This window comes from Octopus sinensis, linkage group LG21, assembly GCF_006345805.1.
Source record: "Octopus sinensis linkage group LG21, ASM634580v1, whole genome shotgun sequence".
Classification (NCBI taxonomy): domain Eukaryota; kingdom Metazoa; phylum Mollusca; class Cephalopoda; order Octopoda; family Octopodidae; genus Octopus; species Octopus sinensis.
Window position 1 is genome coordinate 15,815,674 of NC_043017.1, and position 26,190 is coordinate 15,841,863.

Sequence of the window (26,190 nt, forward strand, 5' to 3'; positions counted from 1 at the left end):
ACACACATTGTTTGCCCTTGTAGCAGTTGGTAATGAAGCCCCTATGCCACTCATTAGCTAATTAATGACTTGCTTTATTATCAGATATTTTCAGCATCTCAGCAACTAAACCCAATGGCCATTCTGACCCTATAAACAGTCCACTTCAATGGCTGCTCCCCCTCTTCTTCTCAGTTCATTTTACACATTTTTCACACTCAGCCTCCTCTCTTGAATATTTCCAAGTTTGCCCTCATTTCAAACTTCTTTCCTGAAGGCTGCTTTGCAAGCCAGAACACACCACTTCTCTCTCATCACAAAACCCTTTTTCCCCTTCTAGCTCTCTCACTGACATATTCTCTGCTACTTCCTTTCCTCCACTCCTCGCTTTTATCAATCCCTACTGTCCCACTGCCAGATTACTTTGGAACCAGTCTTGGTCTCATAGACCTTCCCATGTCCCTATCTCACCACCATCACCATCATCATCATCATCATCATCATCATTTAGAACTGCTTGAAACCTATCTTTAGCAGACCTTCCCTAGGATGTGCCTCTGTCTTTTCATAAGTCACTAATCAATAACCAATAATCAGTTGTGTATTAGGATTTACAACCAAACCATTTCCAATTCCTCTTCTTCAGTTGAGAATGAAATTTATCTGGTTTCCAAGAGGTTGATTGGTTTCCTGAAATTTGTCTTAGCAAATGGTTAGTTCCTTTTGTAGTATCACAGAACTCCAGAAGCCTCTCTCCCTCCTCATCCCTAGAATCCTAGCAAAATCCACCGTCCAAGTGCAGCCAATAGAACTAGGATAATGCTGTCTCTTATTTGTTACCAAGGGGTTTGCAACGGGGCCTCATAAAAACCATCTTTTCACTCCTCAATTAATCTTGTCTGTACAACAAACACTTGTGTCCAAGTTTAATTTTTCTGTCACATATTCTCGATTGTTTAATTAGATTATTCGTTCACTAACGAGTCTTTATGTAAACTAATCCAGACGACTTTGTCCCCTAGTTCTTTACTTTTGAAGAGTCTTGCCAAGACCCCTTTCTATCGTAGCCCTGGGACATCCACTGTTGGTCGTGCATATTGGAGAAGCTGTGTACTTTGGTCATTGTTTTATTGCTGGGTTGCCCTTCCTGCCACGACCCATTTCACAGCAGAAGAATTTGAGGAGGGAGGAGGGGTGGAAGGGATAAGAAAGGAGTCTGGACTAATGGCGGGGGGGGGGGGTGTTAAAAGAGAAAGAAAGAAGTGTATTAGATAAATGTAGACTAAGAAGAATGATGAGAGAGGGGGGAATGTAGGACAAGTGTCTGTTTGGGTGTGTAAGGTTCGACTCATTTGCTGCCTCATCTGTTCTGTCGTCCTCTCTCCTACTCACCATACCACCCACCAATTCTACAATTAACAAATGTACCTACCATTAGTCTCCCCACTTCGATTGCATGGAGAGAGACACACACACACGTAAGTGATGGCTGCATGTTGCTTGCGTCAGATCTTTTTTCTCTCTGATGCCCCTCATTTTCCTGCTTGTCACTCCCTCTTGACACCTCACCCACCCATCTATACTTACTGGCCCTGCTCACCCATTTTGTGGCAGTGGTAACACACATCCATCAGATTCTCCAGAAGCTTCTATCTCCTCCCTCTTCTTGTTACATGTCATACTAATCCATTTCACCTTTGACCTTTCTCACCACCAAAACAACAGTTCAACCCATCAACAACAACTTATTTCAAGTCAAACAATTTCAACACCATCAGCTGACACTGGATCCCTCTTTGACCAGGGGACAGTTTCCTCTATGTGAGATAAATGAAGATGAATGTTTAATAGTTCAATACATGCTACAAATGTTTCAGAAGCATAGCAGTTTATTTGCACTTGGCATATAACAATCATCATTATATATTTGCTAAGTACCTAAATAGCCAGCCACCTCATCAGGGAAGGCAAAAAACATTCGGTATATCTAGTGATTGCCACTTCTTTATGGAAGAAGGCTATTTCTTCAGTTAGTAGATGCTGTCATGAGATCTCATGTAACCAGCAGCTCTAACTCAAGACAAACAGACTCAACTGCTGATGTTGTTACTAACATGCCCAAGCTGAAAAGCGTCAGATTACAATCAAATCCTGTTTATAATTTCTTTTCTGTATACATATATATATAATGTGAAGGTGCATGGCTTAGCAGTTAAGGCATTTGGCTTATGATTGTAAGGTTGTGAGTTCAATTCCCAGTGACGTGTTGTGTCCTTGAGCAAGACACTTTATTTCATGTTGCTCCAGTCCACTCACCTGGCAAAAATGAGTTACACCTGTATTTCAAAGGGCTGGCCATGTCACGCTAAATCTCATTAAGGGTCCATGTGTCTAGAGTGCTCAGCCAGTTGTGTGTTAATTTCATAAGCAAGCTGTTCTGTTGATCATTGGGACCCTAGTACTATAGTTCTTTAGATTTTATTTTAGTCTGGAGGGAAGGGCTAGAGCCCTTGACCCTTTGCAAGGCCTCTGAGATTAGAGGAGAGAGAGAGAGTAAGGTCCTTTCAGACCAGGAATGTGATCCAAATGCTTATTATAGAGTGAGCTGCACTAAAGTCACTCCATGGTAGCAAATGGTGGATGAAATGTTCTGCTTAAGATGATAGCAGGATGTAAAGAGGCAGAACTAATACCACAAAGGACCCAGTCCACCATTGTTGCAGTTTCACCAACCCTAACCCCTTCTCTTGCGGCTTGATACTGTCCACTGAAAGGATGAATGGTAAAGTTGAGACCAAGGTGGGATTTCAACTCAGAACCAATACTACAAGGTATTTTATTTAAAACCCTTTCGACAATATCACCCCAACGTGGGTCAGTTTACCCAACTGTGCCACAGGGTTGAAAGCTATTCCATTGTTATAAAAATAGGGAGCACTAATGAAATAGTTGTGTGAGTGAGTGTAGCTACATCTAGGAGAGGAAGATGTTCCCTCTCTCAGCTGACTTCTCTCTACACACACAGTTGACTTAAGACCCCAGGTTCAGTTCTCCCCTTAGGTTATTGCCCTTGGTGTTGATTTTCTACAACACTGAGAGGAAAACCCTTATGGGGGTCCATCAACTGGCTAGAAATAGCAGCAAAATCTCCCTTGTATCACACGCTATACATGAATTGCTAGAAATAACAACCAAATCCTGCTCAAACCATAGAAGCAACATAATTCAATGTAGTCTTAGGTATATAAATATATGCAATGGCCATGGCTGGAAAGCATCAAGCAAAAATAATCAAACCTGATTCAACAACAGTAACCAAAGTAAAAAAAAAAGAACCTGGATTTCCTCAGAACTCTGGGAGAGATTTAATTGTTTTGGTGCTAATACTTGTTTTTGATGGGCCATCTGTGGTCCGCATTGCGTCGCCTCAATCTCAGCACGTCACCATCGACGTGAATAGCTTGGGCCTTGCTACGGAGGTCGTTGTGGATGTTCATTTTAGCCAGGTTCAGTAAATCGATGTTCCTGCTGTTGTCAACAAGGGCATCCAGGAGGATGTTGCTGGCCTGGCAAAGAAAACAAAACACAGGTTCAGGGATCAATCCTTCAGTTTGTTCACTGAATTCTGTGGCCATGGGGCTTTGGGTGGGGCGGGGGAGAATACACCCTTTTCCATGTCCTAGTAACAGCAGTTTTCTATGAAATAAATAGAAATAACAGTTAAACCTTCCTTGTCTTTGAAGAGAAGGACACATTGTAGAATGCAGTCCTAGATGTATTGTGCCAAAGAAAATGACAGGAACCAACTTGTAGCCCTATTTGAAACTAATGCACTGGAGAATATAGTCCTAGATACACTATGCCAATGAAGAAGTCAGGAACCAACAATGGGTGTCTCTATATGGTAGCTAAATCTGTTAGAAATATCAGCTAAGTTTCCCTCCAATCACACTTTGCTGCTTTTCAAGAGAACACATTGGAAATTATAGTCCTTGGTACACTTGTACTAATTGAAAAAAATAGGATGGTCATGGGTGGAATAACTTGTTCAGCTCTAACCTGGGGTCAACCATTCTCATTGTGATTAAGGGACAGCCCTTCAGCTATGAGTTGCTATGGTTACCTTATAAGGGAAAATACTGGTTAAAGCCAGTATTGACATGGCTCAGATGTTAACAAATTCACTTCACAATCACACACTGCTGGGTTCAATCCTGCTGCAGAGCATCTTAAATGTTTTCTGCTGAGTCCTTATATTATATTGGTTTGTGGCATAATTCAACAAAGAAAGCACTCCATCTGGTGAGAGCCAAATGTTTCTGTTCAAGGGTCACAATTCATGTCTTTGGGTGCCACTAATAGTTTCAAACTCTTCCTGCTGAACTAAGAACCTCTCAGCACAAAGAGTGGTCTGCGCCTGAAGAACGTGTATTGTGATCCTTAAACAGAAATACGTATATCATGACCTTCGAACTTTGGGTCTCACTGAGGAAATGACTAGAGACCGAGACCTCTGGAAGTATGCTGTGCGCGAGAAGACTCGGCAGGACAAGTGAGACCATAACCCGTGGCCTTCTACATGGGATGTAGCCAGCCCACATGCATACCTTCCCTTCTTGGGACACAAAACTCTACTTGTGAAGACCTGTTGAGTCAAGTGAGGATGAGAATCGAAATCGATCAATGGAAATTGCAGCTGAGTTACTAGTGCCAGTGGCATGTAAGAGAACCATCCGAATGTGGCCGTTGCCAGCCTCGCCTGGCACGTAAAAAGCACCATCTGTCCGTGGCCGTTTGCCAGCTCCGTCTGGCACGTAAAAAGCACCCACTACACTCACGGAGTGGTTGGCATTAGGAAAGGCATCCAGCCATAGAAACACTGCCAGATCAGACTGGGCCTGATGCAGCCTTCTGGCTTCACAGACCCCAGTTGAACCGTCCAACCCATGCTAGCATGGAAAGCGGACGCTAAATGATATGATGATGATATATATATATAATACAGACACACACACACGGGTGGGCAAAAGTCATGCACCAAGATTAAAACTTGTAATTATATTTGCACATTTCAAAAACTTTTCAAGACTCTAACTTGAGTAAAGTGTTACCAAATAAATACACAATATGGAAAGTCAATGAAACAGTTGCATGTGTGAGGCATTGAGAAAATAGACCAGAAGGCCATGTTAGAACAAAACATAATTAATTTGGGCTGCAATGAGATTAGACAATTGTGTTATGGAGAAGTCTAGGGAGGCCATTGGACTTACTCTTACACGCATAGAAGCATACCATGATAAAGGCAGCAAGAAGTTTGAACGGGGCCAGTTCTGTCAACAGAGAATAAAGGGATTCACCTTGCGAGCTGAATGTGATCCCATGGTTTATGGTGTTAAGTCAGTGAAATAACACAACTATTCATGTTGAAATAATGCCACTGAAAATAGCTGCAAAGTCTTCTGCTAATTGTTGGCTGACCGACTGGAACAGAGATTTGTTTGCTGATGGTCGCAACATTGGGGTTGCCTGCTGACTCACTGCAAAAAGGTGCACTTTTTTTTTCTTCTTTTGTAGAGATGACAAGGCAATACGATTGGCCACATCATGCATAGATGGAAGACCACTACACCAGCAGAAAGCTCCACTGCAGTGCTGTTTTTTCTCAAAGACGGTGCCCAACTGACCCTACTATACTGTGTAGTCAACAAAATCAAAAACAATGCACGCATGTAAAATTAAGAATATAAAATGGCAACAATTTACCCATTGCACCGATACACACACACACATACCTACTCTCAATCTCAGGAATGCAGTAAACCAGTAGTTGTTCCATTGGAACCTGTGACCAGCAAATTTAACAAGTCAACTTATGACCCCTGAAGTGATCCCTAAATTTCCCGTTTTACACCAAATACTCTTATAAACAATGTCCATGGCAACATTGGTGATGTTTAGCAACCATTTCTAACGAGCAGTAACTTAGTAACCGTTTCTACAGATTCGTAACTAAACAACCGTCTCTAAGGATTGGTTCTGTAGCATTTGTTTCCAAAGCCTTCTGACTTAGCATCCGTTTCCAAGGTCTGTGGGTTGGTAGCAACTGGATTGGTTACTTAGCAACTGTTTTATAAGGTTCAGAGCATTAGCAAGCACTTCTAAGCCAAGTGAACATACGAGAGTTCTGTTTACTCTGGGATATGAGGCTACACTTTCACATATTAACTTCTCTAGGAAATGTTTGTTTCTCAGCAGTTTGGCAGAGAGCAAGGCTGAGAGAAGTTAGTAGTTGATCAACTGGTCAAGGGTTCAAATCAACAGCCAGGTGTTTGTTGCTTTTCTTTTTTTTTTTCTTATGAACTGTGAAGTGTTTCTGGAAAAACGGAACTGGAACATCTGGGATGTGTTAACAGCCCCCTGGCAGTGAATGCCTAACATATCTTCCCTCTTCACCTTGCCCTACCCAGGACAACAAGGAACAACTTGCTAGAAATAGCAGTCTTTTCCCAAATTATGTACAAGTACAAATTAGACAATGTAATGGTTGCTATAAAAAAAAGACAGGATGGTCACAACTGGAACATTACATCTACTGGACCATTGAGTGATGCAGTGCTGAGATAGAAAGAGGTGGGTTGGTCCCGTCTACTTACATCTCGAATGTCTTTGGCTCCGGACAAGTCTTGTCCACCATGGCGTTTGTACACCTCCACCATTGGTCTGTTGATGCGTTCTCGACAGGTGAGATAGGCCGTACGCTGCAAGAGAGGAGGAGTTACAGTAGAGTATAGAGAGAGAGGAGGAGGTACAGTTGCTGAACGTGACTGGAGAACATCTCCAGAGGATGCAGAGAGGTTGGTATGGGGCTGCCAGCAATGGAAAGCACTGGTGGCCCTGGTTGGCTCTACACAAGACAACACTTATGGGACCCGGGATGAGCTCGAAGCAAGAAGAGGCAGAACGGTTGATTATAGAGAAAGAAATCTAGTAGGAACAGAGAGTGGAGAGATGTACATCGAATGTGCTTTGTGATACAACCACACCACTACCATGCTACCACCAATACTATAGTAGAGAGAAATACCATTAAATTAGCAAATAGCTAACTATAGATTACCCCACTAAGCACCCTAACAATAGACTCCCTGTACTTGATACTGAACTTTGGTTAGAGACTGTGAACAATAGAGTGCATCTCCTCCACTCTTATTACATGAAACCTGTAACTTCAAAATATGTTGTTCACAAGAACTCAGCTTTGTCACACAACATGAAAATTAACATACTAATAGCAGACCTAGTTAGAATAATGTGTCCCCACTATGCGAACCCTGTGAAATGAAGAAACATATACAGAACTTCATACACCGCATGCAGTTCTCTGGATATGATCAGAAAGATAGGGTTTTGTGCATACAGGGAGGTTAGAAAGAAATTAGATAACATAATACGTAATGATACCAGTGGTACCTGCCCTAGATATAGAAACAAAGAATGGAATAGAATACAAAGAGCTTGTGACAAAGCGAACACATGGTATAAAACCAACCAATATCAAGGAGTGATGTTTGTAGAGGCCACAGCCCATGGAGAACTAGCCCGTAGATTTAGAAAAGCTCTGAAGGAGACCAAACTCTACATTAAAATTGTTGAAAAGCCAGGGAACTCCGTCAGATCACAACTATGTAGGACATACCCGTTTAAGAATACCATATGCACCAATGATAACTGCATGGTGTGTAGAATTAGCCCTGGTATTAACTGTAGAACTCGAAATGTAGTTTACAGTATAAGATGCATAGAAGGTGCTTGTAAGGACATGAACATGATGTACATAGGAGAGACGTGTAGGAGCATTGCGGAATGAATAAATGAACGTCTGAGACATTATGACGACAGAAAACAGTCCTCCATACTCTGCCAACATACCAAAGACCACCATGGAGGTAACTTGGGTCAACCTGACATCCGCATCTTATCCAAACACCCAACACTCAGACAAATACGGGAGTACGTCCTTATAAATGAAACTTACCCAATATTAAGTAGGAAATATACACAGTAAATACCATACCTCCATACCCACAGTTTACACAGGTAGAGTAGAATAGTTAGTGGACTTTTTTATGTAGATAAATGTATGTATGTATGTGGGGGGTGAGTGTGTGTGTATGCCTTTTTTATCATTATTATTTCTTGTTTTTTTTTGTTAAATATTTTATATTTTTTATTTTATTATATATATATATATATATATAATATATATATATATATATATAATAGTTATCGCCATACTAATATGGCAGTCTATAAATATATTTTCTGTATGTAAGCATTTCTAAATGCTTACATACATATGTAAATAAACAGATCAACATACAGACGGATAGGTGCATAGGTTACAAGAACAGACACATATGGAGACACGGATCCACACACATAAAGATGCACATCCATCCATACAAACATGGTACATCGTTACATAACACACACAGATATGCACACACAAGGAGACAGAGGTGCATACATATACAAACACATGCTCACACACACATACATAGAAAATACACAAACATGGACAGGCAAGCACATAAATATGCAGGATACATACATACACATGCACACACACACACATAATCACATATATACATACACATGCAAACACACACACATACATACGTACATGTATGCATGTATAAGCACACACACACACACACACTGACCCACACACATGCGCACAAACAAACAAAATGGAACGCAGTGTAAATAACGGACAGAGTCAAAACTATTGAAAAAGTTGCAAGATGCAACGAAAATTTTAGGAAAATAAAAATAAGAAATAAGTGGAAATTTTACCGGTGAGTGTGTTAAATAAGAAGGCAGAAAAAGAAAATGACTCTCCCCAGACACAACAGAATATGCTTCAACACACCAACTCATATAAAGAATCTTGCAAACCAAATCTAAAAACGAAATACCATTAAATTATTCTTTGACAATTCGGTTTTGTCTGACAAAATGTTGGCCATTTGTAGTGACTTCCTGTTTTCACCATTATGTATGGACAGTTGTTGCTGAAAGAGAGAGTCAGAGAGGGCAACAGTTAATGCAAGTGGGGTAACAAAACTGGGTGAATATATTGGCAGTCGTTGGTGAAATACAGATGTGGGTTAACATTAATAATGGGCTAACAGAAAAGCAAGTGAAATGTTAGGGTAAACAGTTAATACCAGGGTATACATAAAATAATAGGATGGTAGATTAAAATTTAATACTGGATTAGATATACGGACAGTCGTGCATGAGACGGGCTAACATTTAAGACCAGGTGGGATGCTTAGGGACATGAATATTATTTTGAATGATATCATTAACCACCAGGGCCCCACTTTTTTTTTTTTCAAGGTCTCTAAAAGTGTTGTTAAATGGAAGAAGATTAGAGACCTGTTGATGTCAATGATGATGATGATGATGATGATGATGACACAAAAACTCTGCCAACTCACCAATAAATTATTTGTTTCGTTCAGTTTTTTACTCAACCCTTTATTCACTGACAGATGAGCAGCATCTTTCAGGCTCCTCATCTTCTTAATTGCGTTCTCAGCTTCCTCACGGTTCTTACAAGACATCTTCATTGCATCCCTTGCCTCTCGCAATGAAATCTCAACTTCAGGAGTCTTTACCTCAGCCAATTCAATTGGATTCGGCTGGATTGCCCCCAGTTTAGCATTTGCTGTCTGAGGCCGCGGCTTCTCCTGCCACAATTTCTGAAAATGGATGCTGGCCACAGATTCATTGGTCAACTCCATGACACGACCTCGCTCCTTTAGGGTAGCTTTTAGATTTTTTCGAGCATTTTGAAGAACCTGAAATATAAGGATAGATGGAGAAATATGAGGGGTAGATGGAAGAATATAAGGAAAAGTACAAGAGGGAGAAATATGAGGCTGAACAGAGATTGGCAAAATGAAGTTCTTGACTTTGCATTGTCACGTTTCTATTTATTTCAATTAATTTTAATAATAATAAAGAATTTAGTAAAATAATTTTGTTTTTATTAAACAGGTGTTTGGAACATAAATTAACATAAAATTTTGATGGAAGGTTTTTAATTCAAATCACTTTAAAACATGAAGTTTGTATCATAGATTCAAGGGTGATGGTCTCGGGTGGATTAGAAAGAAAAGGATTTAGAGACAAAGGTGGGTAGAATATCACCATAATACACGAGAAAAAGAAAATGACACTGTTGGTTACGGCGATGATCAATGCTATTGATCCGATCAAAAGAACAACCTGCTCACGAAATTAACAAGTGGCTGAGTACTCCACAGACATATGTACTCCTTAACGTAGTTCTCAGGAAGATTCAGTGTGACTTTGAAATACAGGTGTAACTCCTTTTCGCCAGCTGGAGCAATGTGGAATAGAGTGTCTTGCCCAAGGACACCACATGCCTCTTGGAACTGAACCCACGACCTTACAATTGTGAGCCAGATATTCTGATGACTAAGCCACATATCGGCACTAAAAAAAAAAAAAGGATGAGACACTAGAATACCACTGCAACACAATCACTACGCTACCACTGAACTATGACACAACCACTGCAACCACTTGAATTAAATTAACACAAAAAGGGGGAATAAAATTGCAAATTACTTGGAGACCATCTTGGACAATGTGTAGTTGGACTTCCAGAACTTTCTTGGAATTTACCAAATGTTTCATCTCAGCACAAAGTAAATCATCAGCTCCATCTCTGTCCTGCAATAGAGAATGGCATGGATGGATTGACACATTATTGATTACACACCACACTCTACACATACACACTCAAATGTGTGTGTATACTACGGGTTTTTTTTCTTTTTTGCATATCATACATGTACAAGGCATTTAGAGTTTATTGATGGAAAGAGAAAACTGCCCAGAGGAGATTCTGCGTTTGAGTGGAACTTACCTTCCACTGGACTCCACATTTGGAAAACATTGCCGAATATATAGAAAAGGAAAAATTATTTTTAAAAACTGAACAATTTATGAACCAACTTTTCCCATTTTGGGTACTACTTGAAAAGAGTGGTCCCGGTGCGTGCATCCGCGCTAGCTAGTCATGACTAGTCGATCCTACAACGGCTACCTAGCAAAGTAAATAAAACACAAAATAAATAATTTGGATCTTTTCCTTTTGAACGGCAGTTTGCAACACAATTTCTAGTTAACTAAACACTTTTAAACTTTGTATATTGGTAGAATGTGTTTATAAAACATCATTTTTTCTTGGCTTTATTGAGAAAATTCTATAGTTTGTAAGATATTTCCACTTTAATTTCAAGCATTTCGGCAATTTTAACCAATCGTGCCGTATGAATATGTCCCTCCTTTAAGAAACAGATTAGGTTTATTTACATTTGTGAAGAAAAAAAGATATCCTTCCCCCACCCCTAAAACAGATTGAAATGCAATAGATCGATACTAGGGTTATAATTATGGGTGACAATTTCATACGACACCGTTACGGAAAATGGGATTTTTTCTAGCGGTGTCAAATGAAAATATCACCCATAATTATAACCCTAGTATCGATCTATTGCATTTCAATCTATTTTAAATTTAGGGTTAGATTTAGGGGTGGGGGAAGGGTATCTTTTTTTCTTCACAAATGTAAATAAACCCAATCTGTTTCTTAAAGGAGGGACATATTCATTATGCACAGAATGTTGTTTACCTCAATGGACTCCAGCGATTGGTTAAAATTGCTGAAATGCTTGAAATTAAAGTGGAAATATCTTACAAACTATAGAATTTTCTCAATAAAACCAAGAAAAAATGATGTTTTCTTTTGACACATTCTACCAGTATACGAAGTTTAAAAGCGTTTAGTTAACTAGAAATTGTGTTGAAAACTGCCGTTCAAAAGGAAAAGATCCAATAATTTTTTTACACAAAATAAATATTTTTTTAAAACAAAGTAAATAAAACACAAAGTAAGGATCGACTAGTCACGACTAGCTAGCGGGGATGCGCGAGTGCGCGCACCGGGACCACTCTTCTTAAGTAGTGCCCAATTTTGTTTGTACGTATAAATATTGCCATGGAATAAGTGTTTTCTTGGTTTCAGTGAGAGGCTGTGGTCATGCTTCAGCATAGCCAGAGACACAAGGAGAAAGCTCCCTCCCAGCCTCCACATCATTTCTTTAACCGACATTTGCCAAATTCTTTCTGACGGAAGAGAAAATTTCGAAGACACTCACAGAGTCAGGGGAGATAACCGCAATAAATGAAGTTATGTCCCCTTACATAACTCCACTCTTCGTCAAACGTACACACACGCACGCGCGCGCGCTTTTTGGTGACGTCTTACAAGACACAGGACGAAGGTTCGAATCTAAGTAAAGATAAGAAACAGCTAACTTTGAGTGACACCTAGTGGTTGTTTTATTAAATGTCAGGCAAACCGGCAGAGGTAAAGATCATGGACCTTAGCGATTTTGGGGGGTTTTTTTGTCTTTTTTATAGGAACCCATTATATCGAGGGAGGAGATTCCGATTCTGCAAAAATATCTACAATTCAAAATTTAGATACCCAACAACCCACCTCCCTAAATTTCTTTAATTTTCACTTTTATAAAATTTGTGGGGCAAAATACAGAGAAAAATACGGAGATTATGATTCTGGAAAAAAAATTCTGTAAAATTTCAATTTTTCAAAAACAAAACGAAAAAATAAAATAAACAACCCTCGTCCCCTCCGCCCGAGGACAAGAAGTGAAATGCTTCATGAAGAACATAACCCAACATGTTGTAGTTGAGGGTCTTTGGGAAATTTTTTGCACACACACACACACACACACACACACAACAAAATGACAATTTTTTTTCTCTTTGGTAATTCGTATTTAGAAAGTTGATCATCGGTTTGGCTGTTGTTTCTAGCTTGTCAGATTTCCGGTTGGGGCGGATTTAAATTTTGAAATTTTTTCTTCTTTGGTAATTCGTATTAAAATTTTAAAAACGTGTCTCTGACATGTCCGGTTTCCCGTTCAGATACTTTTTCCCTCTCCTATTTTATAATTCCATGAATGTGTGAAACATTAGAAGAGAAAAGAATTTAATTCCACTTCGTGTCATTGGACGGAGGGGAGAGTGGGGGGATGTGTGAAAAATTGAAATTTTACCTTTTTTTTCTTTAGTATTTCTTTTGTATTTTTCTACATATTTTTCTATGCATTTTGCCCCCCCAAAATTTTTTAAAAATTGAAAATTTAAGAAATTAATGTGGTGGAGGTGAAGGGGAGGCGTTTAAATTTTGAAATGCAGATTTTTTTTCAGATCCGGAATCTCCACCCTTAATATAGTGTATTCATGTAAAAATAAAACACCCCAAAAATCCCAAAGTTGGTGCGGTCCATGATCTTTACCACCACCAGAAAACCTAGAGGACATGGAGTCCCTACAAGGTAAGTCACCTTGTTAGAAATAACAGCAAAATCAACCACAAATCATCGTCTTTAAAAATGTAAAATCTGGTCAGGGGAAGAGAAACAGGGCCCTCAACACCAATTCACGAGAGGAGGAAAGGATAAGGCAGAGTTAATTAAAGTTAAATGCAAACAAGAAGGGGCGGTCATGGCTGGAACATCTTTCCTCAAGGCTGATTTAAAGCAACGCAACAAGTGGTTTGTTTACAAATGAAACTAATTCTGCTAGTTACGGAGTGGTGGTCATGGTTGGTAACAACTTCAACTTCTGCTAAAGCGTTTATGTGTTTTTGGTGTTTTGTGAGAGAGAGCAAACATCTGGTGCACCCGAGTGGTGCACCCGAAGTGCTTTTGTTGAAACAGGATTCACGGGTGAATGGAGATTTGTTTGGCTTTAAACACTTTACTCAGATTACAATCAAATAATCCAATAATCCACGCCCGGAATAACAAACGTTCTGAGAGATTGGCCTTCAATGATAGACTGTAGGTAGTGGAACAGGGGTGAAATGAGGGTAGATAGACAAGTGGTCCACTCTGTTGTCACCCAATTTGACCCCAACACCTGGTCCTTGGGCATCTTTAGCTGGGTCCACTCAGCTGCAGACATTCGAGTTAAATTTCTGCTGTGAGAAACCCTTCTTCCCACCCTCACCTCACCAACAGTCTTCCAACCCCCAACCCCACCCCCACCCCACACCCCACCTGCTGTTCCTCGTCTGATTAATATGCAAGAAATGAAAAAAATCTCTCCACTACATTAAGCGCCACCCCCTCCCCCGCCTTCTGCATCCTGCATTGTGTCTACGTCAACCAAGTCAGCTATAAAATATTCTCCAGTCAAATCACCTGAAATACCAGGATTAAGTTGACCTTCTTCTTCTTTTTTTTTTCCTTTGTGACTAAACAATTCTTGGTATTTGAGAAATATTTCCTTTTCTATGTTTTTTTTCTTTGCATTTATTTCAAGTTTATAAGAAAAAAATGTCTAAAATGATTTCAAAATTAATCGAGCATGAATTTTGCAACAACCATGACAACCTAACATGTTCAGATACTCGTTTGTGTAATAACAAACAACAATAATAATAATAATAATACCAAGTGTGGCTAATGCCAGTGCCACCTGACTGGCGCCCGTGCCAGTGGCACGTAAAAAGCACCCATTACACGCTCAGAGTGGTTGGCGTTAGGAAGGGCATCCGGCTGTAGAAACCTTGCCAGATCAGATTGGAGCCTCCTGGTTTGCCAGCCCTTCGTCAAACTGTCCAACCCATGCCAGCATGGAAAGCAGACGTTAAATGACAATGAATAATAATAATAATAATAATAATAATAATGGTTTCAAATTTTACCACAAAGGCAGCAGCTTTTGGGGAGGGGAAGAGTTGATTACACGATTCAGAAATGCACACCTGCCAAAGACACAGGATATGCAAACACACACAGATATACATATGCCCATACATGTACACATCATTATTGAAAAACTTTTCTGTGTAAAACCTGAAGACACAAATAAACAGAGAATCCATATTCAAAATCTGGTTATGTTGGGATTTTTATGACAGTTACAAAAATACACACACACAGACAATGATTTTCATGATGCTAAGCATATACAGTCATGTATACACACACACACACACATATAAAGAGAGAGAGAGAGGAGAGAGAAATGGCCAGGTATATATATATATATATATATATATACATATATATATATATATATATACATATATACATATATATACATATATACATATATATATATATATATATATATATATATATATATATATGCAGAGAGAAGAGGTGGAGAGGGCAGATGTAGCAGTGTGCCTTTTTGGTTAAGTATTGCTATCCAGCCACATACATTTGGGTTCAATCCCAGTGTGTGGCACTTCAAATATATGTGTCTTCTACTATAGCCATAGGCTAACCAAAACCCTCATGTAGCTTTGGCATTTGCCATAATTGATCACTAACCACTAAACCTTTTCTATTTTCTCTCCCTGTTTATTTCCTCATATTCCTTTCTGCTGAAGAGCATAGGCTCAAAATGTAAAACACTTTCTCACTTCCCGAGCATTAAACATCTTTTGTTGTTTACACACCCATCTTTGTCTTTTGTTTTTTTGTAAATTCTCACTATATACATATATATATATATATATATATGTATGTATGTATGTATGTATGTATACGATGGACTTTTTTCAGTTTCTATCTATGAAATCCACTCATTAGGCTTTGGTCAGCCCAGGGTTATAGTAGAAGACACTTGCCCAAAGTGCCATGGAGTGGAACTGAACCAGGAACCATGTGGTTGAGAGGCAAACTTCCTACCACACAGCCACGCCTGGTTTATATGTTTTTCTTTTCTTTTTCGTTTTTTGTTGTTGTTTCCAGTCTGTCAAAAGATGAACAATGAGAACTTTTCTAATTTTAAAATGAAATAAAAATAAAAAGAAAGAAGAAAAATTGAGAAAAAACAAAACAAAAAGATTTGACATCCTGACTTAGCATCAGCAGCCTTACCGTCCTAATTAGTCAGTGTGGATTGTCATGTATGGACTGTCCTGTGTGAATGAGGGAACAAACAGGATATACTAGTCTACTTCGCTGGTGGGTGACCTTTTGGAGTTTGTCAGGTACTGGAGGGGGGAGGGATTGGTGCAATCGCTATGGCGACAGAAAACTGCAACAATAATGCTGCTGCCAAGAATGGAAATTATGCATCATCATTATTTGATGGCAAATAAATGAAATTATTATTATTATTATTTATTACTTTCCTCTTTGGCCCAGGCCTCATCAACTTTTTCAAGTTTCACTTGAAAAGGAAGGTGAGAGTAGAGAGGGAAGTGATGTCTGGTAGCAAGTTTATTGAGTGGTGGGCGAATGTCGCAAGATTGGCCAGTGTGAAAGGACCAATTCTGAGGATACACCTGTGAAAAATTAAAAGAAAATATAAAAGGAGAAAGGGGCTCTCTACCCCCCTTTTGACCAGGCTCCCGTGGCTTTTATGGGTTTTTCCACGAGTAACCTTTTGAAGCGCCTCCCCCTATTGGGAGTTTTAGTTGTTACTTACTTTTCGTTGTCATCCTGTTTTTGTTCACGGACCTTTTTCAAACGGACAAAACCCTTTGCAACTTTCGTCCTGTGTTTTGTCCCTTTATGTTTTAAATGATTTTTGTTAGCCCTTGTGGCCAATAAACGAACGAATTATTATTATTATTATTATAAGGTGGCGAGCTGTCAGAACCGTTAGCACACCAGGCAAAATGCTTAGCGGCATTTCTCCTGTCAGAATGTTCTGAGTTCAAATTCTGCTGAGGTCAACTTTGCCTTTCATCCTTTCAGGGTCAATAAATTGACCCTGAAATACTGGTGTCGATGTAATCAAATAGTCCCCTCCCTCAAAATTTCAGGCCTTGTGCCTATGGTAGAAAGGATTATTATTATTATTATTGAGAAAGCAGCACATGCCATCAAAGTGACACTGGGGTACAAATATACGAAGCCCAGTATACCCATCATGACTACCCGTCTGATAAGGGTACACCAGGCACATGCATCACAACCATATGTGCGCGACATGGTGATCTCATATCAAAATAAACAGCACATGACTTTGCAGGTGGGGCCCAGTTAGAATTTTCTTCTGGTCGAGTAGCCCATCCTGCTCAAAAGGTCCCTGAATAAGGGTTGTCTAAGGATGTTGAACGAACCACCCATGTTTCCAAAGGTAAATTATCCAAACCGCTAAGAATTCCTTTCAACACACAGCTATGATGCTCCCCCACTACTTCTGCTCGTGATCAGAGATGCACATATCATCAGCCACTAAGGGACATAATCAACTGGTTAAGGTCAAACAACTGACAAGCAAATCTGTGGTATTGAGCAGAATATTTGCTGTAGCCCATCCTTTATACCAAGACAAAACAATGTACATGATAACACTTCCAATCAGTTAAGATCAGAAGCCATGAGAGCCACTGCCTGGTACTGCGCCAGAGCATTTATTATTATTCGTAGTAGTAGTAGTAGTAGTAATAGTAGTAGTAGTAGTAGTAGTAGTAGTAGAAGGTGTAGGAGGGGAGGCGGGCTGTGAATTGGCAGAATCCGGTGGAGCATCCTGTCGTGTTTGTTCCAGTTCTTTATATTCTGAGTTTAAATGTGACCCAAGTCAACATTATTGCCCATCGGTGGGCAATAAAACAAAGTACCAGTTAAATGCTGGGGGTGAATGCAATCGACTTACCCCCCTCCCCACACAAAATTGCTGGTCTTGTGCCTTAAATAAAAAAGCAAAATTTATTTCTCAGCTTTTGATGCTGTTTAACCCCAGGTCACCCTCCATCCAGTGACCACTTTTGATAAAAGACATTCCAATGATGAGCAGCTTGTGTTTTTTTTTCCTTTTAATTTGATTTTTTATTATTATTATTATTATATCTGGGAGTACAACTTTGATTAATGTGTCCTTCCTTTTTGAAAGACGGTAAAGTACAACTGATGGGAATTTAGCTGTGAAAAAGGAAATGGATAATTCAAATCTATGTAGGAGGAGGGAGGGAGGAAGTCATCAGAGGACAGTGGTGGTGGCGGTGGAGTTGATTGTTGTTGTTGTTGTCGTCATTATTGCAGTGGTTGGTGGTGGTGGTGGTGGTATCATTGTGTTGATTGCAGTGGAGGTGCTGCTGCTGCTAGTGCTGCTGTTGCTGTTGAGTGAAGCAGTCTTCGTCCCAGAGCTCGCAAGATGGGAGAAGTCTGAAACGTGGTCCTTTGCTATTTGTAAGACCCTCAGAAGAGAAAGCAGGTCAACCCCCGACACCGAGAGCATCCACGGATGGATGAATGTGCATCCAGGCTCAGCGGTTGCGTAGGAAGTCAGGGACAAAAAACAGGAAGAAAGAGTGAGAGAAAGTTGGGGCGAAAGAGTACAACAGGGGTCACCACCACCCCCTGCCGGAGCCTCATGGAGCTTTAGGTGTTTTCGCTCAATAAACACACACAACGCCCAGTCTGGGAATTGAAACCGCGATCCTCCAACCGCGAGTCCGCTGCCCTAACCACTGGGCCATTGCACCTCCTGCTGCTGCTCAGGGTGGTGTTAATAATAATCCCTGCCCTCGGAGATATATTTCCACACAACTACTGTGTTTATCCATTGATTAGTTTCGAGAAGTGGGGGACAGAGCCCCACAAATTCCTGCATCTTCCCTACACCTTGTTTGATAAAGTAGGGCAAATGTATGGATTATAATTGATAATGTCAACTAATCATGGGAGTAATTAATCATCTGTGAGGAAGGGTGGGCATGGATGGAATCAGGAAGACTGTGTACTTAAAAAGTCACATCACAGCTACCTTGCCCTGAGTTTGATCCCACTATCTGGCACTTTACACAAGTGTCTTCTACCTTAACCTTGGGCTGACTAATAAAATTTAATAGACAGAAATTCTTTGGAAACCTGTTATTCTGTGTGCTTGTCCTCCTTCCAGCACTTGACAGCCAGTGTTGGTGTGTTTATATCCATGTAACTTAGCAGTTCAGCTATAGAGTCCAAGAAAATAATTACCAGGCTTTAAAAAAAAATGTACTGGGTTGATTTGTTTGACTAAAGACTCTTGAAGGCAGTGCTCCAGCATGGCCACAGCCTAATGACTGAAACAAGTAGCAAGATAGAATATCAAAGAGATATTGATTATCCCAACTGACCTAATTGGGATGTGTCATTAAAAGCACCACAGCACGGTGGTCAGTGTCTCGAGAGATTCTCTTGGGAGATGAAATTCCATCAACACCAGCAGATGTCACTGTTGTATCACACGGTACCACCCTGAACTGCAGATCATCACCAACAGATCGTCAACCACCAAATGCCAGATAGAAAATTCAGTCAAACCACAAATAAATATTTTATTTATCCACAGACAACCAGCTTTACGGGTCATCACTGTCTGTTTAGCCAGTGTTAAAGTAGACAACTGTGCTGGCCATGTGATGTGTATGGATGAGGGCAGCTGTGTAAAGAAGTGCTGATCTCTGTGGAGGGAACCCTGTAGTAGAGGTAGACCCAAGAAGAGGTGGTGAAACATGATCTTTGGATTTTGAGTCTCATAGAGGCAAATGATGAGTGACCGAGACCTTTGGCAATAGGCTTGAGAAGACCAATCAAGCCAAGTGAAATTGTAGTCACGGCTGATGCTGGGGTCACCTAACTGGCACTTGTGCCAGTGGAATGTGAAAGGCACCTTCTGAGCATTGGATCTCACGGAGGCAAAGTGGACAATGTCAGTGGGACATGACTGTTAGGCCTCATGGAGGCAATGACAAATGACAAAGGCTTGACATATATATATGCATGTGTGTGTGTGTGATGTATATAAATCTATGTATGCAGGGGGCTCTCTAATTGATTCACTGAGTTCTGTGACATCTGCAATTACCAGACCAAAATCTTTCAGAGAGGCTGAGAATCAACAACAACAACAGCAACAACAACAACACCTGATGTTTGTGACATGATGTATAATGTTGCTGTTGTTGTTTAATGCAGGATCACGTCTGATCCAGCACCTATGATCAAGATCAATCCACCCATGACCATCCCATCTCTTTAGAGTTTTATCTAAGACAACATCATTTAACATGTCCATCCCAGTTTGTGATATGTAGGAGGTATAGCTGCTATTTCTAACAAGTGGATCATCGACCTCTTTTCTACCTTGTGTACTTTTGTGCCGTTCAAGGCCTTATCTCTTGTCTTTCTACTTTTTTTTATCTTCTACACCAGTTACTGTGTGTATATGTGCAGTCATGGGTATATATGCATGTACAAACAGGTCTGTACATAAGGGCAAGTATGAGCAAGCATGCACACACACACACACACACACACACAAAGCAAACACATGCACAGTAAACTACACACAAACATACACACACACACGTGTGTGTGTGTGTATACATACATATATATATATATATATATATATATATATATATATATAATATATATATATATATATACGTTTAAATATTTGTTGTGCAAGATTTTTTTGGCTAAACTGGCAATATGACCATTCCGAAATATAACAATATATATATATATATGTATGTATAAATATATATATTATATATAGTTCACAGTAAGCACACACATATTATACAGTACATACACATACACATACATGCATAGTACACACACATGTATAAAACACATACACAGTACATAATACAAACACATACGTGTATAGTACATACACTCGCACACACACACAACAGACACACACTCACACATATATACACAACACACAAACAGTGCCCCTCCCACACACACACTGTCTTATAAGAAACAGTGATGTTGTGGCAGTAATCCATTTCCTGAGAGAAATACTGATATTAAAGTTAATGTCCCTGTAGTTTAAAGGGGAGAGAGAGAAGACAGTCCAGTGTGGTCCCAGTATATAGCTGGTATTGTATTAACTGGGATTTGAATTCAGTTGTGTGGGGGCAGAATATACCACACTAGCTATTGTTAATAAGGGGGACCCCTGGCCAGGAGGTAGAGGGCTGAGGTATGGGCATGGATCTGGTGTGTGGTATTGGGGTATGGATTTCGATTATGGCCCTGGGGTATGTCCCTGGGGTATGGCCCTGGGGTATGGCCCTGGGGTATGGCCTTGGTACATGACCCTGGCGTTTGGCCATCAGCTAATTGAGTTGTGTGGACATTAACTGGCTTTTTACCTCATCCAACACCAACAACAACAATAGCCATTGACAACAGAACCTCACCACCACAAACACCATCATCACCTCCACCTTCACCACCACCATCTCCACCACCATCACCATATACTCACCACTAACAACAATCCAATTAGGTGACCTACATGTGGTCTTCAGTCTCCTAGAAACAGCAGCCAAAATTTTTCCAAATTACACTCTGCAACTTTAAAATAATAAATGAAGGCCACATTAGGCAGTTTAATTATAGATACAGAAAAACACCTAACAGACAATGGTGGTCATAAGTGGATCATCTCTGATCATATGCCTGTCCAATCAGTCTCAAACCTAGGGTTAAACAACACCACACATGGTAGTGTTTTCTCGCCCCAGCCTCCGTTAATGCTACACAGAAATGGCTTAATTAATCATAATGCTAGAGAGGGATGCAGGGGTGGGAGAGGAGAAGCAGTAGTAACCCCTTCCACCCGTCTTCCACTTCCTTTCTACATCAGCAGACAAAAGCAACTGTAATCCGATCCGTTTATGCTGCAGTAGGGACCAATGTGAACCAATAACTCCCAGTTAGCATCAAAGACTCACTGGAATGGTAAATCTGCTTCTTCACTTCACTGCTTCATCGTTTTTGTCTTGAAATTGCTAATCCACCAACAAGAATGCTTTCTAATTTAGGTGGAAGACCAACAATTTTGAGGGGAGGGGGCAAGGCGATACCATCCACCTCAGTCTTTCACTGCAACTGTATTTTAGTAACCCAAAACAATGGAAAGCAAAACTGACGCTCACAGGATTTGAACTCAGGATATAATAATAATAAAAATAAACACAGAACAAATACTGCTAGGAATTTTTTTCCATCTTCTAACAATTCTGCCAGCTTACCATTTTAATAATAAATGCTTGAAATTTTGGCCCAGATCCACAGCAGTTTCTGAGGGGAAAAGGAAGTTGATTACATCAACCCCCAGTGTCTGACTGGTAATTTATTTTATTGACCCTGAAGGGGATGAAAGACAAAGTCAACTTCAGTGGAATTTGAACTCAGAATGTAAAGACAGACAAAATCCTGGTAAGCATTTTGTGCCAATAATTCTGCCAGCTCTCCACCTTAATAATAATAATCCTTTCTACTAATGGTATTCGAGGAAGGGATTAAGTATATTAGATCAACCCCAGTGTTCAACTGGTACTTATTTAATCGACTCTGAAAGGATAAAAGGCAAAGTCAACCTTGGCAGAATTTGAACTCAGAATGTAAAGACAGACAAAAGCATTTCACCCAGCGTGCAACCAATTCTGCCAGCTTGCCTGCTTGGCAGGTCCAGAATAGCCAGGAAAGTAATGGATGGTAGGAAAGAATGAATAGCATGGCACTGGAGGCTGCTGGCAGTAAGACAGCTATGAATGCAAGACTCCAAGAGTTACAACAATCCCTGAGATAATAGTAATGATGATGATGATGATGATACCCTCTGCCAAAGGCACAAAGCCTGAAATCTTGTGAGGAGAGGAAAAGTCAATTACATCAATCCCAGTGAGTGGATTTGATAGATGGAAACTGAAAGAAGCCCATCGTATGTGTGTGTGTCTGTTTTTGTCTCCCACCATTTCTTGACAATTGTAATTGGTTTGTTTATGTCCCTGTAACTTAGAAGTTCAGCAAAAAGAGGCCAATAGAATAGTTTTGGAGGGCAAAACTGTAATCTCTATTGTTGAAAAGATAGGAATCTTAGGAAATTTTTGAAGAAAATGAAACAAACAGAAAAGGGTGGGGTGGGGTGCATACGTGACACGTCCACTCTTTTACTTGTTTCAGTCATTTGACTGTGGCCATGCTGGAGCACCGCCTTTAATCGAGCAACTTGACCCCAGTACTTATTCTATCGGTCTCTTTTGCTGAACCGCTAAGTGACGGGGACATAAACACACAAGCATCGGTTGTCAAGCAATGCTAGGGGGACAAACACAGACACACAAACACATACACGCACATATATATATATATATATATATATATATATATATACATATATATGACGGGCTTCTTTCAGTTTCCGTCTACCAAATCCACTCACAAGGCTTTGGTCAGCCCGAGGCTATAGCAGAAGACACTTGCCCAAGGTGCCACACAGTGGGACTGAACCCGGAACCATGTGGTTGGTTAGCAAGCTACTTACCACACAGCCACTCCTGCGCCAGTGTGTTAATAATTTTTTTAGCTTCAATGTTCTGAGTTCAAATTCTGCTGAAGTTGACTTTGTCTTTCATCCCTTTTGGGGCCAGTAAAATAAGTACCAGCCATGCACTGGGGTTGATGTATTTGACTAACCCATCTCCCCTGAAATTGCTGGCCTTGTGCCAGAATTTGAAACCAACATTTTTACTTTCAATTCGTCATCATAAACTGAAAGGATGTTACAAATATAATCACAACAGCAGCCGACAGTCTATGTGGTCATTCAACCTGTTAGAAATGGCAGCTAAGTCTCCCTCAAATCATACTGTACCATCTTACAAAATAGAGGGACACACTGATGTGATCCTACAAATACTGTGAAATTAAGATGAGATGATCATAGTTAGAACGTCTGCTGAATCATGGTCAGCCTGAGCTGCTAGAAATAACAGCTAAATCTTTTTTCAAATAATCCCCATTATCAACAGGATAGCCACAGTGTGTGCCATCTGAGGCAGCCTGTGACTTTTCTGCATCCTCCACCCGCCCCCCCCCACCTCTTATACAGTCTTATATCGCAGACTCCAAAGGTGCCACCCTCATAAAAACCGAAAGTGCCCCACCCCCACCCCCGCTTTGGCTGTGCTACTTCTTGGACATTGTAGTCTTGAGTTTGCTGGGTATTGGAAAAAGATGGGGTAGCCACAGCTGGAATGTCTTTGATCGCAGGTGTGATTAATCTAAAGGCTGACCTGGGGTTAAATAACAACAGCAAATATGAAGCAGCAAAGAGCACATTAGATAATGTAGTCTAAGATACACTATACCTGAATAAAAGATGGAATGGTCCGTCAGAGCAGAGCAAACACCAGGAAAGAACACATTACATAACGTATCCCTAGATACACTATGTGTGACTAAACGACGGGATGGTCATGGTTGTATTAAGTCCACTAGATTGGGCCTGACCCAGGGCTAAACATAGCACGCCTTCCTTTAAAAATTTTAAAAAAGCGATGTCTCACCAATTCCCGTTCCGGTCGGAATCTCCTGGTCGCCTGGCTCTCCCTGTTCGTCACGATGTCCTTCCTGATGTAGTCCAGTTCTTTCTCCAGCCTCTCCTTACACCTGGTGCCCGACACAATTTCATAATTCACCTTCACCAACGCCCGTCTTAATTTCACCGTCACCTCCCTCATTAATCGACAATATTTCAATATAGCATCATTAGCGTGTCGGACGAGGACATCTCTGAGGAAAGGCGACGGGTCTGTCGACTTTCTGGCAGCCACATATTTCTCAGTTCTCTGCATTATTCCCTGCGACACCTTCATTCCTCGCAAGGTCCTGCTACGCCATTCTTCTGTCCCAATCGTTAGTTCTGGCATTTTAGCCGAAACCCTTTCTGTTTTATCCATTATTATTATTTATTTTAATTCCTCTTTCGTCTTCTTCCTCTTTCAACTGTTTCACGTCTTTTTATATTTGAAAATTTTAATTATTTGTTTTGCTTCTTTTTTAATAAATTAAAACTAGTTTAAATAATATTTATAAAGATATAAATTAATAAATATAGGAATTTTTTCCGGTATAAAAACGAGTTATATATTTATATTTTGAGTCGGACTAAGATGTTTGACAGTCGACATGTTTAGTTTATTTTTTAGGGAGTCGCGTCGGTATCTTAGCAACAGCTTCAAATAACAGTTCCGCAGAAAGGCTCTTACGTCAACCGTTCGCACTAACAGAGTAAGAAGAATTAATCAGCCAGAAAACATTGAAATAAAATTTTTAAGAAAATATATTTCATTGAAAGATATAGCAAAATTGCTCTTTTTCATAATATCCGGTTAATGGTAATTTTTTAAAATTTTTTTCTGAGAAAAAAAATTATGTTATAAGCAAGAAATGCCAGCTATTCGAGATGGCGATGTGATTTATGATTAATGACAATGGTGTTAGATTACGGAGGAAATAAATAAATGGTTTTATATATATTTATTATTTTCTATTTATTATATATTTTTATAAATACCAACAAGGTTTAATCCATGAAGTGGATTGTCACGCCATTTCCCATTTCGTATTTAAACGCTCAGTTACTAAACATAGACAATTTCTAAGAATCACATGCATGACTGAACACACACACACACACGTACATGCATGGACACACATACAAAGACACATGCACGCACACACACGCACGCACGCACGCACACACAGAAGCTATGTACTGTTAGTAAGAATGGTAAAACCAGCAAAACTGAGTCATAATTTCTCGCCAAACATGGCAAGTCATTATAAATGTGTGTGTGTGTGTGCATGATTTTTATGAATATATATAAACAAACACACACACACGCACCATCATCGTCATCATTTAACTTCCGTCTTCCTTACTGGCATCAGTTGGACCAAGAGTGTACCTACATGTGTGTGTGTGTGTATATACACATATATATATATGTGTGTGTGTGTCTGTGTCTGTTTCTCCTTCTACCATTACTTGACAACTGATGTTGGTGTGTTTATGTCCCTGAAATTAGCAGTTTGGCAAAAAGAGACCGATAGAATAAGTACTAGGCTTACAAAGAATAAGTCCTGGGGCTGATTTGTTCGACTGAAGATGGTGCTCCAGCATGGCCACAGTCAAAATGACTGAAACAAGTAAAAGAATAAAAAAAAATACATACATATATATATATATATATTCCATTTTATATATATATATTTAAATCATAATTTTAATTTTAATTTCATGCAACCAGTTATT

General features: G+C 39.9%; 1 protein-coding gene across 1 annotated transcript; it reads right to left on the reverse strand.

Moving 5' to 3' along the window:
• On the reverse strand, positions 1-24,912 carry LOC115222847 (coiled-coil domain-containing protein 105-like). Its single transcript, XM_029793189.2, has 6 exons — positions 24,440-24,912; positions 10,648-10,752; positions 9,489-9,851; positions 8,961-9,056; positions 6,636-6,740; positions 1-3,545 (listed from the first exon to the last, which is right to left on the reverse strand). Exons 1-6 carry the CDS (start codon positions 24,830-24,832, stop codon positions 3,360-3,362), a joined length of 1,248 nt encoding a protein of 415 aa, XP_029649049.2. The 5' UTR covers positions 24,833-24,912; the 3' UTR covers positions 1-3,359.
• Positions 24,913-26,190: the final 1,278 nt, after the last annotated feature.

Coding starts and splice junctions, on each gene's coding strand:
- LOC115222847 (XM_029793189.2), bottom strand. CDS start 24,832: ATGGATAAAACAGAAAGGGTTTCGGCTAAAATGCCAGAACTAACGATT. Junction 9,852..10,647: donor TTGTCCAAGATGGTCTCCAA/GTAATTTGCAAT, acceptor CTTATATTTCAG/GTTCTTCAAAATGCTCGAAA. Junction 3,546..6,635: donor GAGCCAAAGACATTCGAGAT/GTAAGTAGACGG, acceptor TTTCTTTGCCAG/GCCAGCAACATCCTCCTGGA.